Source organism: Lampetra planeri, chromosome 9, assembly GCF_965212315.1.
Source record: "Lampetra planeri chromosome 9, kcLamPlan1.2.h2, whole genome shotgun sequence".
NCBI classification, from domain to species: domain Eukaryota; kingdom Metazoa; phylum Chordata; class Hyperoartia; order Petromyzontiformes; family Petromyzontidae; genus Lampetra; species Lampetra planeri.
This window is the reverse complement of record NC_136115.1, coordinates 4,363,630-4,378,737: the sequence shown is the minus strand read 5'-3', so window position 1 is coordinate 4,378,737 and position 15,108 is coordinate 4,363,630. Positions and strand designations below refer to the sequence as shown.

The window sequence follows — 15,108 nt, the reverse complement described above, 5'->3', positions numbered from 1 at the left end:
AGGGAATATTTAAAAACACGTTTATTTTTTTATATTGCTTTACCTGTCTAACCTGTACAAGTTTTTGCTATGAAACACATAGCAGTGCTGCAAGTTTACGCGCGTCCACCCTTTTTGCTCAACCTTGACAATCGGCGGTGAATTGTTCTAGTTCCGCAAATGCCAGTTTTTTTTTTGCTGCTGCAAACACAAAAGTCACCACAACCCAAGCCTTCTGTCACCCAACGGCTGTTAAAGCACCCACCGCGCTCCTGCATTTAATTAATCGGCAAATGTTTAATTACAAACAGGGTTATATGCCTGCTGAAAATGAAGGCTTTGCATTCAGGCGAGGGTTTTTTTTGGGGGGGGGGGAGCTTCACGCGCACATCTGTAACCACTGGCATAACAGGCGGATCGGCAAACAATCTGGAACCACGCAACACATTGACAACCATCACTACTCGCGTACATGTTGAACGAGACGATCGTAATTACTTTTCGGGTTCGTGTTTCATAGCGGCCAGAAGTGTGCGCATAGTATTACATTATATGGTAATCACAACGATAGCGGTGTTAAATGTCATACGAGGATATTTTACAGGTAAAACTTTCACAACCCCCAATGTCTGTGCCATTCCACAATTCTCTCTTTTTTTTTCCCCGCTCCCAGAGAGCACACGGCCTAATCTTCATAGCTGGTACTACACATGGCTGTGAATGATTAACTATTCGTTTTTAATTAATGTAATTGTTGGGCAATTAAAGTTCACTTGAACTTGAAGTCTCAATTCAAAGTCCGAATATTTTGATATCGGTTAATCAGGCCTTGACCCGCAAACTCCACGTTGCCAAAAATAATGGTAAGTGTACTTCAGACAGGGAAGAAAACCCAACCAACACATGCAATTAACAGGATGCCCATATGCAACAACAAACCTTAGGCACTTAACAGTAATACAAGATATGTTAAAGCATTGCTTTAAAAAAAATAGACAACATTTAAGTTTTGCAGTGCAATCTTACGTAAAAGTAATTTAAATTTCACTCTCAAGGTCCATGAAATAAAATTCCACAAAGGCAGGTGCTGGCTTTTAATTCATGTCAAAGCACCATGTCTTACGCCACAACAGGGCTGTGAGATTCGTGACAAGGAAAGCTGGGTTAAGAAACAGTTTGTACGGTACGGTAATTTACAAAACCATAATCAAAACACTGCTATGTCTTTTGCCTAGCGAGGAAATACTGAAACACATCGGCCAAAAACAATGGAATAAACCCAACAATACAGAAAAAAAATGTTGGGTAAAAATATCAGTGGTTTCTCATTTTGGAAAACTTATCCGACACTCCATACACCGTATGGAGAGATATAATATGTAATATTAAAAATAAGTTATTGCACACTAAATTGTTCATGCTCCAGCCAACCAGCAACTTTGATTTGATTTACAACAATGAATGGGAGGTTGAATTTGAGCCGAGGTTGTGTAGGAAACACGCAGAGCGATGTCGTCTCGTTTTAAATTTGCCCGACAGCTTTAAGAATTAATTTTGCCAGAGAAACGACGACTCGGCTCATCACAATCGCAGCTGGGGGGGGGGGGGGGTGATATGCACGCGTGTATAGCGAATTGCGGTACAATAACTACAGCAAAAAAATTAATTTATAAACATGAAGTACAAAAAAAGCACAATATAACTTAAAACATAAAATGTTATGTTAAAAAAGTATTTATAAAAAATAAAGTACAGTATAGGAAATGTGTGCATAATGAGGGGTTTTTTTCCCACTTGATATTTTTTGCATGATTGAGCGATGGAACAAATTAAATGGTCCCTTAAAACTGAACTGGAATGGATATGAATGCAAGTTTAAAAATGCGCAGGCAGAGCCGTGTAAAATTGATGACTATGGTTAAACGCTAATTATAGCCACATTTTAAAAAGGTAATTTAGACTTGAACCGATAAGTAAAAAAAAACCGACTAGTCTGTTGAACACGTAGGCTTCCGCGACCGAATTATCCAGGAGATGTCTGGGTTAGATCACGGAGATCTAAATGTGTCATTAAACCCACCATCGACATTGTGGGTTTATTCTCCAACACACCGGTGTGCTGAACTCAACTGATGACCATGTTTTGTTTACATGACAAACCTTACTAATTGGCTTTGTCAGGTGGTGGCGGGGTTAACAACACATTTATATCTACGCGATCTAACCCAAAAAACCTATTTTATGAATGATTGCTAGTCTGCCCACTTCACATTATGCTTGGAAATGAAGCAATGGTAGAGGAAATTAATACATCTGCCACTGAAGCAATCAGCCACTCAATTCCATAGATCTGACATAGGAGTGTTGATGGTTATGAAGGTTACTTTGCCATGAAACTGTAAAAAAAATGCTTCAAGGAAATTGCACCAATGAAGTGTACATGTCAAATTCAAACTACACTGTTGATGGAGGTTATATTACTTTGGGATATTTAAAAAAACACATTCTATAACACGACTATATGAAAATCTTTCTATGCTGTTATAAATGGATAATTTAGTATCACATTTAAGGTCAAATTGCTCCAAAATAACAAAACCGTTTGATACATGACTATATTAATACCACAACATAAGGATGTATTTCTCAATCGTGGAAATATTGTTTTATGGACCATCCATTTCATATGAATGATCCAGTTTGAATGTGGCTGCTTCCTTCTACCTAACCGCCACGTGGCCCAATACTTTGGGCTCCACATCTCTGAACAGCTCCACCCTCCCCCCCACATCACGTGATTTGTATCTGCGTAAAATCACGTAATCTATGAACCATGGAGCTGTGGCAAGTGAAACATCAACCTTGAACCTTTCAGTAACAAAGAAAAGGGCCATGAACTTCTAAACCGACTTTGAAACCGAAGCGTCCATTTACTCGGTGCCTTCTTAGAGTAGGAATGTAGCCAAATTAAAGTCACATCAATTTTGTAGACCAAATACAGCATATTACGAATTGATTTTATGTTACACGGGTATAACGGTGGTCTCATAAAGCCCACGCATTCACGAAACAATTAGTTTTTAGGAACAGAACTTTGTTTACATTTTGTTCAAGAATGTATAAACTTTTTTGTTCAGTGTGCAACTGTAATAACGTTAATTTGGAAATTGCAGTCTTCACTGGTTCACAAGGCTACCATCTGCAACAGAAGCAGCATTGGCTGACATCTGTATTAGGGTAAATATAACCGCTAACACAGGCTCACAGAGCACTGGCATAAAATGATCGCACATGTGGTGACTTTTTTTAGCCACAGCTTAATAAGATCACAAGCATCGCATTGGTCCTAAGCACATCCGTGACAATGCCCCTGCTCACAATCAACCGGCCTCTTCGGAGAATTCACCACAGTGCAGCAAGCTTGTTGTCGTAGGTTAACCGGCCTCAGATCGTCACACCTACGGTATGTGGACACTTGTGCTTCACTGTGCATGGCACAGACGGGATGGGCATTGAGCTCGCATGAAACGGAGAGAGACGACAGCTCGCCAACGAGGAAGCCGGCGAGAAGCAAGTGCTCCGGCACGAGATCGGGGGCGCAGCTTCACAAGCACGGCACTCGCGGAACCACGGAAGGTCGGCCAAGAACGCGGGACTCTGACACAACAGTGGCGATATCTACAATACCGACAATGAGCATCGATAAAGCCATTTCAAAGTAGCAACGTTAACCTCTGAAAGGTGCCCTTGTTTTGCGACCGGATAGTTGCGCTTACTCCCGCGCACTGGAATGCAAAGGAATCGCTGACTTTCCCTTCAAAGTGATGGATATATGTAAATGATCAGTGAACCGCAAGACTGCGCGTAGCTTCGATGACAAGTCCATCATAGGAACACAGTGAACCAACGTACTCGCTCAAACACAGCACAGCGAAACAGGGCACGTGATAAAGTGGAGAAGTGCATCGTTATATTATTATTTTTTTCTTTCAAATTAGTCTTTAGTATACAAAAAACTGGCAAAACATGTTGACGTGTAATTACAAAGACCTGTTATAGTTTCTGTGATATCTACAAGGTGGCTAAGTAGGTGACATAACAGTTGGATTGCGGCCGCAAAACTGATCATTTACGATACAAAGTTCATCTTCGTTCCCCGCATCGCATCCCCACGCACTTGTCCACAACTTCGTACATTTTTGGTCGTCATCAGGAACATTCTGGCGGTGGCTTTTTCCACGCTTTCCCCAAAAACAACATCCAAAAAAATGGAAGCTGTGTGTGAATGATGAAAAGAAAGAGAAGGATGCGATGTCGATCACCCTCAAGTGCCATTTGGAGAAATCAATCGGAAGCCGCTAAACTTTTCTCCCACCACACCACGTTCCCTCTGGGGGGGGGGAACTTCCGTCTTTTTCCATCCTAGCCATGGCCTGGCAGCTCCCTGGTTGAGCAGCTGTAAACACGGCCTCGCGAGTCTCCCACCAGGATGCGACTGTGGTCCCTGTGGAAACAACGAGAAGGAATGTTTCACTATGAGACATCTCCTTTACCAGTGGCAAAATATAGTAATAGGTTTTTACCCTTTCAACTGGTACAAAAACTGACACCTTTATACAAGGGATCATGTTTGCAATAACCACAACACAAGCAGTCAAAATGCAAACAAAAAGAAACAACTCTGATAATGATATGCACTGTCATCTGGTCCAACACCAATGGAGACTAGGCTCTAAGAAAAGCTGTCTCGGGTGTGGACCAATCAACTTCAAGGACAGTGCATATCATTATCAGAGTTGTTTCTTTTTGTTTGCATTTTGACTGCTTGTGTTGTGGTTATTGCAAACATGATCCCTTGTATAAAGGTGTCAGTTTTTGTACCAGTTGAAAGGGTAAAAACCTATTACTATTACTAAGGAATGTTTCATCGAAGGATGTGACGGCATCACGCAAATTGGCATCGTGTGTCAAAAGACATAGTATCCATTTGGAACGCTCTTAGAAGAGTGCACCGCCCCACGTGTTAGATAATGGCTGGCAGTAACAGACATTATGATGACCACTTATGCGGCTGCTGCACTTTGCACACGCGCCTTGCCGCAGGGAAATGTTTTTGAACTGTCACGTTAATCAAGTAATTGGTGACCAGCAACTCACTACATTTAAGAACCTGGTATCATCATGGGTGGCTGAAACCCAGATTCGAACCCAGGATCTTTGCCGTGAGGTCCCGGTGTTTTAACCCCTGTGTCACACGGCCATCTCTAAACGTTATATATGTTTAAAACGTTATTGTCGAAATATGGCAATGAACGATTATTGCTCTAATTCTAGATTTGAAGCTTTCATGACTGCAAGGATTCATATTCTTGGGTTTTTTCGGTAAAGTCACGTAGGTAAAAAATTAAAATAAAAATAAAATAAAGATTATTGCTCTACATGATTTGAGACAATCGCAGACAGATTGATAGGTTTGAATTCAGTTTATAACACAAAGACTGACTCGCGACACGGGTGATGTAAGGGAATGGAGTGCCATGGTGGCGAGATGTTAACTATCTTGCCTGGTATACAGGAGATCTTGGGTTTGATCCCGACCCTGATGCCTGTATATTTGGAGTTTGCATGTTATCCCCGTGGTTACGTGGATTTTTCTCCGGGTCCTCCAGCTTTTCCCTCCACATTTAGAATCAACATCATGCATTTAGAGTATTTGGCTGCTATACATTTCCACACGATAAGCCACTTTGTTGAGCCATCAATTGTGGCCAGGCCGCTTTTTAAAAAGAGCTGTGTATCGCTCTGCAGGCCTTACCTGGTGAAATAAAAATAGTCGTATTTTATTTTATACCTACGTGACTTTACCGAAAGAACCAAGAATATGAATCCCTGCAGTCACGAAAGCTTCAAATCAAGAGTAGTAGTTGTGTTGCTGCTATTTGAGAGCCGAGGCGTAAGGTGAAACCAGGGGCAACGCGTATGCACGTGCTCAGTGCATGGCCACAGGACACGGGAGCAGGCAACAGTAAATCATGCGTGCACATGCACGGCAGCAGAGGGTGTGTGGACCAACATTGATTTTTTTCCGCATCAATATTTGCGACTTACCAATGCGACACCAGCCCGTTTTTCTTTTTCAAAACAGTAAAACTGCTTACACGGAATTCTCGTATGAAACAAGACGGCATACTTTTCTTATATAACTGATTGTATTAAGTCAGGATTAGCGCTTCGTGGTAGGAATTCGATTTAGGGGTCACAGTTTAGGGGTTAAGGATTAGGAGTTAAAATAGGGGTTAGGGTTGGGGTTAGGGATATAGGTTAGGATAATGGTTAGGCATTATGCATGCGGTTAAGGGTAGAGGTTAGGGGTTTAGAATTAGTAAACCAAAGCACGTATTTTTCAGTGTGGGGCAAGTGCAGTGGAGGGTGGATAAGTGCAATGGAGGGTTTACCTGGACACACACAGTGCCGTGATCTCGGCTCCTTCTCGGCCGCCTATGAAGTTTCCAGCGCCTCCAGGCATGCTCAGCTTCCCACAGAGCACCAACTTCCTCTCCCAGCGCCAGCCTGCGCGCACGCACGCACGCACAAACACGTACGTGGTATGCGCAGAGAAACATGGTTACACACGTCGCCTGGAGCAAGGTCAAACGAAAATGAGACCTCTTTGCGAATACGTGGAAATAGAGCCATGAACGTATAAAGAATTTACTGACAAAAATAACAACACTGCTTTTAATGTTATTATGAATAAAGATATTGTATTTTATGAGATATATATACACACACAGTCCTGTTGAAGAGAAATATTCCCGAACAAGGAAATGGTCAAATATCCAAATGTAGGACCCCTCCTGCTGAAATATATTGAGAAATTATGTTCGTCTAACCTAGGCAAAGATATTACTACTAATAAATAAAACCACCCACAAAATAGTCTTGAGACTGAGCGAGGCTTCCTGGATAAATGCATACAATTCTTCTTATTATTATAGACCAACACAACAAAATGTTCACATTTCGATGCCTTTCCGTTAAAGATATCCAGGTAACCGTGTACATCTCGGTTACTCTACCCGGCTTCAGTTGTCTGGGACTGGTGGTGCCCTGTGCGTCGTGGTGATGGTGGTGGCTGCCGCTGCCACCGTTGCTTTGGCCGTGGCTCAAGAGCCGCTCCTTCGCCTGGTCCGATGACTCGGAGTCAGAGTAGCTGACGATGACGAAGCCATCCCCGTCATCCGAGCTCAGACGATTGTTTGCCATCCTTGGCAGCGGATCCGATTCGGAACACACCTGGGGCCTGGTAAAATAATTCTATTTTCAATCGGTTGTCAAACGTTTGTGCGAAAACAAATCGCGGACGGGGTAGACAGAGTTGCCTGGGGACAGTTTTTTTTTTCTTCCCGGTTGAGCTTCCCGTGGTGTGGAAGGCCAGAGTGGATTCTTGGCTGTGTCAAACACAGAATGACGGATGACCAATCCCCAAGGCATGCGCACGTGGTGAGAACTGGATCCGTTAAACTGAACGAAAACAGGACAGGCTCAATGCAAATATTTACGATGCTGGAAGGTGCAGACGCAAGGTTGTTACAATGATGGACCCATCCAGCTGTCGATATTTCAACCCTCACACGAATAACATTATATTCAACATCAATTAGATTCAATTTTTATTTTTCATAATTTAATTCCAATTGTACTATCGTTGTCACGTCTTGAGATATATTTTCCATTTGGAACTCGCGCACAGCAGTGTATGAATCTGTGTGTCAGAGAACAACCCAAAGGCGGCGATAATGTAGAATTTATATTCCTTCAAGTTACCTTTTTATTCATGCACTATGGGGTGCCATTTGCACACACCCTGCTACGAATAACTGTTTGTTACTTTGTAGTTGAATCATTATTTAAAGTTCTCATAGCTCGAGTGTCTTGCCAACGTTAGGTGACGAAACAAATTGACTGGAATAGGTTTCTTTTTCTTTCTCGGAGAGTAATCGGTAATTGGGCCGAGACGTTCAACTGACTGAACTTGAGATCCCAGCTCAGTGACGGATGGCTGCCTGGGATAAAACCCAGGATCTCCCGAAATGGTGACCACCGAGAGACACCCAGCCACGTCCGCAGCAGTTGTTAAACTAGAAAATGGACTTTGACACAATTGACGTTTTAACCATTAAACATCAAGCGATTGTACCTGGTCGGTCCATTCGGGGTCATGCGCTTAGGGTCATTCTGATCTGTGCAGAGTCTGGCACGGGGTTCGTCCAATTCCGAGTCGCTGCTCTCTTCCTCCTCCTCGTCCTCGTCGCCCTCTTCTTGATGGGACACATTTGCGAGCACACGAGGCGTCAAACGGATCAAAACGCCGCGGGAGACTTTGGGAAAGGGGGAGCCCCCCGCCCACCCCTCCTTCTCTCGGGAAAACCCCGACAAACAATGCAAAGAGTAAAAGTTCAAGAAATGTAATGGAAAGAGAACGTAGAAACCCTTGGTTCCGATTCCATGAAAATCCAAACCCTTTTTTTTTAGATTCAGCTCGATTACGTAACAATAGGTTATTGTACACCATTGGCAGCACCTAGTGGGTAGCGTCTCTGAAAAACCTATCGGCGATGCCTGTCAGTGCCACCAGGCCGGACAAAAGGGCAGATTTAATTACGTAAACAAGGATTTTTGTAGGCCTTTCACCACCCACATTCTACACCGATAGGTATATGACGGAGGACATACCCCTGGGGTTGTGGCCAAGGCCACACTACGAAGCATACCTACGCAGTGTGTGATGCTCATACCAGCATTGATTTCTGGCACGACAGGCAGCTTGCCCTCCGAGTTGTGAGCGATGTGCTGTGTGACAGGCGTCTCGGGCACCTGCTGAAACTCCAGGCGCCACATCTGTTATTGACGCATGCGGGGGGGGGTGGGGGGCACAGTCACACCCACGCACATCACATTCAACATCAACACCATCATCATCGTCGGCATCACAGTCATCAGACCCCACATCGTCGAGTAGAGAAAAACACAGCGAAACGCCCCTTGCCCGAGCCTGCAACATCTGACGCGCTCCTATCAACTGCTTTCCCAAATCGCTGCGCCAAAAACTGCTGTGGATAAGAGGAGTGAGTTACAAGTGGCAGCAAATGCATCCAATTATCAGAGCCGTTGCACAGTTATCACATGGAAGCGGTCTCCCAGAAGTGCTGAATTAATTCTATTATACGATTGTTTGTTCGGCTAGTCATCTGAAGTGGACAAATTCACCCCATTAACCGAGCTTTCATGCAGATAAGAGTGATCCTGACGATGAAAGTTTATCCACGTGGTAGAATGTATGCGGTTAAACATGACCAGGATCCAACTCCCCCCCTTCCTCCTAGTAAGAGGAGTATCTCTGTCATAAGCAACAAATAATTATATTCATTTAAATTTTTACCAGATAAAGCCAACTGAGCTATATAGCTATTTTTCAGAAGCGACCTGGCCTCAAACGATAGCTCAACAAAGTGGCTTATCACGTGGAAATGCATAGCGTCAACGCGTGTTGATTCTAAACGCGGAGGGAAAAACTGGAGGACCTGGAGAAAAATCCACACGACCACAGAAACAGAAACAGTGCAAACTCCAAATATACAGCAGACTTTTTCGATTTAAAGTTTTCGTCACTGCAGGGATTCATCTTCTTGGTTCTTTCGGTAAAGTCACGTAGAAGGGAAATAATAAAATAATAATAATAAAACATAGTAAAAGAATTCTCGCAACGTTTCGGCCACAACGCAAGCAGCTGTCCTCAGGTGAAGAACAGGTCTGTCGCGTCAGACGCTGTCTTCCCGACAGACCTGTTCTTCACCTGAGGACGGCTGCTTGCGTTGTGGCCGAAACGTCGTGAGAATTATTTTATTATGTTTGATTTTTATTTTTTTATTATTTCCCTTCCACGTGACTTTACCGAAAGAACCAAGAAGATGTACAGCAGGCGTCAGGGTCAGGATCGCGTCCATGACCTCCTGCGTACCTGGCGAGGTAGCCGACATCTCGCCAACCGCCGCAAACACAACAGAGAGCGACCGCGCGAGAGCTTGGGGGTGGGGAGGGGGTGGTCTCACTCGGATGGCGCCGTCCGAGTGCCCGGTGACGATGACGTTGCGGCGGTCCCACTCGTCCACCTCGGAGACGGCGCAGCACAGCACGTGCTGGCCTGGACCCGACGCCGAGCTGGCGCTGGCGAGCGGCTCCCCGTTCACGCTCCACACGAACAGGCTCGTGCCCGAGCACGACACGATGTCACCCTGCGCAATCGTCATGATAACACTGGTCAACAAACGAAAAGCATTTTTTTTCTGGCCTGGACTTTTGCAGCTGTTTTAGACTAATTTCAGGGTGCCGATTCCAAATCTGATCTCAGATTTGCTCTATCGCATCTCATTTTTATGCTATCGGCATACCCCATTTTCATTGATTTTACCCGAAATTAACTCTGTCACTTATGATTGCATGACTTTACCGAAAGAACCAAGAATATAACATTTACAATGTTGTGGATTTGTAAATGTTGTGGAATTCAACTTTTTCAACTTGTAATGCTGCTGCCGCTGTGCAGCGTGCGCTCGCTCTCTAAGAGAGAGAACGATTCAGAGGCGTGAGGAATCAGAATCTTTATTTATACTGGAGGAATCCGATGAGCTATGAAGCTCTTTTTCACAGATATCCAGTAGAGGTGGGTCAGAAACAATACAAAAACCAACAGGAGTGCAAAGGAACCACGGACAAGCGGGAAGGTAGCCACACAGCGAGCCGGCACCAACAATCGCCCAAGCTCTGCGGTTCTCTATATCTTAAGATTTTATCAACCAATTCATGACTGTTCACATGTGGAACAAACCCGGACCACTCTGAGAAAACCCACGCGTGCATTGGGGCAACACTCTACACCATACAGACGGAACAAGCGGAGTCGGCACTCTGCTACTTTCTCCGTCTCGCGGCGAGCCAGGGCATGCACCTCCCATGCCTATGGGAAGGGAATCCTCACAACAAATGTGCGATTCTCCAACCCTTCGGCAGCCACTGCGCACACCATCTAACCACCTCTCGAGAGTCCCGCAGCTCGGCATTGCCGCCGGCTTGCAAAGCAACTCGTGGCGAAGCTAACCAGCGCGTGGCCCTGCTCTAACCGCACCGCACCAGGCCGCACGGGCTGGAGGTGGGGGGGGCGGGGGCGCCCCGGGTACCAGGGCAACGAAGAGCGGGGGAAGGTAGCCGGGGCCTACGCCGACCGCGGAAACTTACGGTGAGCTCGTTGACGCAGGCGGCGGCGATGGGTCCCGAGTGGCCGCGCAGCTGCGTGACGAAGCACAGCTTGTTGAGGTCCCACACAATGCAGGTGCGGTCGCGCGAGCCGCTCACCAAAACGTGGTACGCCGACGAGAAGGCGACGCACGTCACGGCGTCCGTGTGGCCGTAGAGAACCTGGGTGGGCAGCCGGGGGGCATAATTGCATACAGCTAGAGCATCACACGGGACGCGCAAGATATGATTTTAGTTTGATGAAGAAACGTTGGCTGGAGGTGGCCGAGTGGCTCAGAGGTTAGAGCAGTGATTGCGGGCAGCCATATGTGATTAAACCGGGTTCTCTAGTGTCGTGAGTTGACTGAACAGTTGAACAGTTGATTTAGAATTGCCCTGTGAGCTAAGAAGCTCCTGAATCGGGTTTCATCAACAAAACAGGAAAACTGTAACATTTAAAACACGTTTGCAACAGGTCGCATATACAATTTAAATATAAAAATACAGAAATGAAAGTCAACAAATTATTTTTTTTTACACTATATTACTTATTCTTTGGGTCTTTCGGTAAAGTCACGTAGATAGAAAAATAGATCGAAAAAATATATATTTTTTTTATCTACATGGCTTTACCGAAAGACCCAAAGAATATGAATTCCTGCAGTCACGAAAGCTTTAAGTCAAAATATATTACTTAATTATAGATTACATATTTCACTAAACTGAGCATTAAGATTAGAGAAACATATTGCAAAATAGTGCATCTAGAGTTGGGAATAAGATTTGATAAAATATTGCAAAACGAAGAATAGAAACGCCTTTGGTAAAATAGTTTTCCTGTGCAAACAAGTAACACTAGTAACCATGACAATCACCATGACATTGCACACATTACATCAGTACAGGACTCATATACAGAATAATAATAAGAAACGATTTGTATATCATTTACTTGCTTCAGCAGTGTTAGATTGGCAGGAATGCACTTGAAAGAAGTGACTTAAGATGATTGAGTAAAGGTAGTGACTGTAAATCAAGTTTTGCGGGTAAGGGTACCCGTCTGCGACCCTGGTGCGGCCGGGTACGGGTACGGGTAGGCCGTGAGTCACTGGTGAGTAACCGTTTGTCACTCATTTCCCAACGTCTTGTCTCTTCTCACAATTCAAGTTCCTAGAATCAATCCACCCGCGCCTGCAACATGGCTTCATCCCAGAGGTCGCAATCGGGTACCCGTACCCTACCCGATACCCGGCCGGGTACGGGTAGCCGTGTATCGGGTACGGGTAGGGTACGGGTACCCGTTTGCGACCCTGGTGCGGCCGAGGTACATGTACGGGTAAGGAATCAAAACCCGTTTGCGACCTCTGCCGAAGAGTCTTCAGAGGCCGGTTGTGGCTTGCGGGCGGGCGGGCAGCTGAAGAACCCTGACGCACAGTTTCACTGACCGCACCGTCATCGTCAAAATAAAGGTGCCGCCACGTGGCTGCGACTGCCGTACCTGCTTGAGGCCAACGGTCGGCCTCCTGTCCTTGCCGCCGCCCTGCATCTCCCAGACGCACAGCACCGTCGCCGTGCCCCCACACACCACCGTCTTGGCGTCGGGGCACACGGCACAGAGCAGAGGGCCCCACTCCCACATGCACTCAAACACCACGGGGGCCTAGAAATAGACACAAAGACAAAGATCCCCCATACAGCATTATAGACCGGTTTTGGGGGGCAAGTGCTGTTCAGCGAGCACCTATGAAGGCCGACATGGCACGCGTGTGTGTGTGTGTGTACGTATGTTGGCACAGTAGGGGGCACAGGTGGTGCACCCTGGAGGTTGTGACAGTATCGTTTACTCGGTGTGTAACAATTGCCCTATCCCTAGCGACTCGACTCATTCTACTTGTCCAGGGTCGCGGTTTTATTGAAGAATCGATTATATTTTTGTGTTATTTCCTATGTTTTTCTCCGTGCTTTTTCCATATTGTCTCTACAATTTAGTTCACTCTATGAACCCAAATGTCACGTGAGCATCTTATTTGCAGCAATAAATAATAGTTTTCTGGCCATCGGGAGTGTAAGAATCGATTTTAATTGATACAACGATGCATTTCCCCACACGCAGCCTATTGCAAGACAGTAATTTTAAATCAGATTCATACAGCAAAAGTTTAGAGTCAGGTCATTGTTTGTCACAGATGGAAATAAAAACACAGCAGGAAAAACAAGTGACTCTGAAGAAGACAAATGTGTCGGACCTTGTCAGTGTCGTAGTTACAGAGCCGACAGCTGAGGTCAGCAAAGCCCCAGGAAAATGTGCGCTGGAAGCCGGGAGGAAGCAGAACTTTGTTTTCTTCCACCGCCAGGACGCCTCGCTCCGTGCACACGATCTGTCCCACCGGGCCCTTCAGCTCTGGGACGCGCCACGGGCACACACAACAGACATAGATCACCCATATAGCCTTGACAGCCTCTTAGGGCAAGTTCTGTCAGCGCGACCACCTACAAAAGGGTGGGTGGGCAACATCACGCCCAACCGAGATGTTAACTACCTCGCCTGATATGCAGGAGGTCATGGGTTCGATTCCCACCCTGTCGCCCGCATATTTGGATTGCGTGTCTCTCTCCCCGTGGTTGCGTGGATATTTCTCCGGGTCGTCCGGTTTTTCTCTCCACATTTAGTCACGAAAGCTTCAAATCAAGTATTACATATTGTTGCATATTGTCAATTATGTGCAGAACCAAAGTCAATGTGATGGTCTGGTGACCAGGCTGTAACCATCAATGCCCAATGCACTTGAGAACCTTGTTCAATCACAGGCAATTAATTGCCCGGATTTGAACCCAGGCTCTCAGCGGTGACAGCTCATTGTGCCACCCGGCCATCTCTGACAGATGGATTAAAAAAATAATGATCCGGTGATTATGAAGTCAAACTTTCGCATCAATGGAGAACGCAAAAGATGTGCGACGTCGCTGGGGCACGACGGTCGGTGTCCAGCTCACCCTTGAGTGGCATGGGCGATGGGGTGAGGCAGTCGAGGTGGTGGAAGAAGAGACAGTCCTGGGCAGGGCCTGCGGACGCTCCGGGATTCGTGTCTCCAGACGGCTTGGAGCCCACCCTCTTCGCTGGGTGAGGCTTCTTGAAGAGCTGCGGGATGGCAGATCGTCGAGCGCCTTGTTGTAGCAGCGCCTTTGACACGTTGTGAAGGGCGCTATCTACAAGTTTTATTTTTGTACGAAGGAAGCCAATTGGCTGTTTATTGTTATTCCTGGGAAATATCATGTTTGTCCGAAGACATTTATATCGTTTTCATTAAAATTGCCTTAAGGCAACAATACCTCAAATCTGTAAATGATGAGAAAACCCATCACAACATGTACATATGCCTGTCGAACTTTTTTTCTCACCGTACGTAGCAAACCGTGCTAATGAATGCAGCTGGAAACAACTAGGTTTAGTAACGCACCGAGATGTGCAGCATTGCATGCACAAAATCTTCCAGCCTAACCCACACCGCCAGCTCAAGAGAACTGAAAATGTGGCCCTTCATGTTTTGGGCTCCCAGAGGCCCATGGAAGCAGCGAACATTGACGAATGCACCGTACTGACGAGTCCTAATGAGGGCGACAGCGGACTGCAGCTTTGTCTTTGTTCCACTGCTGCCTGTTGTGACGGCCACATTTTATCAGCTATTTTTAATTGCTGGTCTGAATGACTAAATGGTCAGACATCGAGTTATTAAATCCTTTATATTAAGTTCGCTTGCTTGCTTACGACCGTGCAAATCTTTCGGTCGTTTTTTAACCCACTTCCCGTGATCCAATCGAGCTGACATTTTCCACACA

At 45.6% G+C, this 15,108-nt stretch overlaps 1 protein-coding gene across 9 annotated transcripts in view; it reads right to left on the bottom strand.

Annotated features, from left to right (window-relative positions):
• Window positions 1-4: 4 nt before the first annotated feature.
• LOC144720587 (WD repeat and FYVE domain-containing protein 3-like) overlaps window positions 5-15,108 on the bottom strand; it is a 129,295-nt gene continuing 114,191 nt past the window's right edge. For 7 of the 9 annotated variants that reach the window (XM_078597428.1, XM_078597420.1, XM_078597423.1 and 4 more), the window contains 10 exons: window positions 14,266-14,410; window positions 13,518-13,672; window positions 12,770-12,931; window positions 11,275-11,454; window positions 10,092-10,274; window positions 8,778-8,880; window positions 8,180-8,300; window positions 7,059-7,282; window positions 6,435-6,549; window positions 5-4,483 (listed from right to left, as the gene is read on the bottom strand). In XM_078597428.1, the coding sequence (XP_078453554.1) occupies window positions 4,402-4,483; window positions 6,435-6,549; window positions 7,059-7,282; window positions 8,180-8,300; window positions 8,778-8,880; window positions 10,092-10,274; window positions 11,275-11,454; window positions 12,770-12,931; window positions 13,518-13,672; window positions 14,266-14,410 (1,470 nt within the window). In that variant the 3' untranslated portion in view covers window positions 5-4,401. The remainder of the gene's footprint in view (window positions 4,484-6,434; window positions 6,550-7,058; window positions 7,283-8,179; window positions 8,301-8,777; window positions 8,881-10,091; window positions 10,275-11,274; window positions 11,455-12,769; window positions 12,932-13,517; window positions 13,673-14,265; window positions 14,411-15,108) is intronic. The other 2 variants (XM_078597424.1, XM_078597429.1) reach the window with 2 other exon arrangements.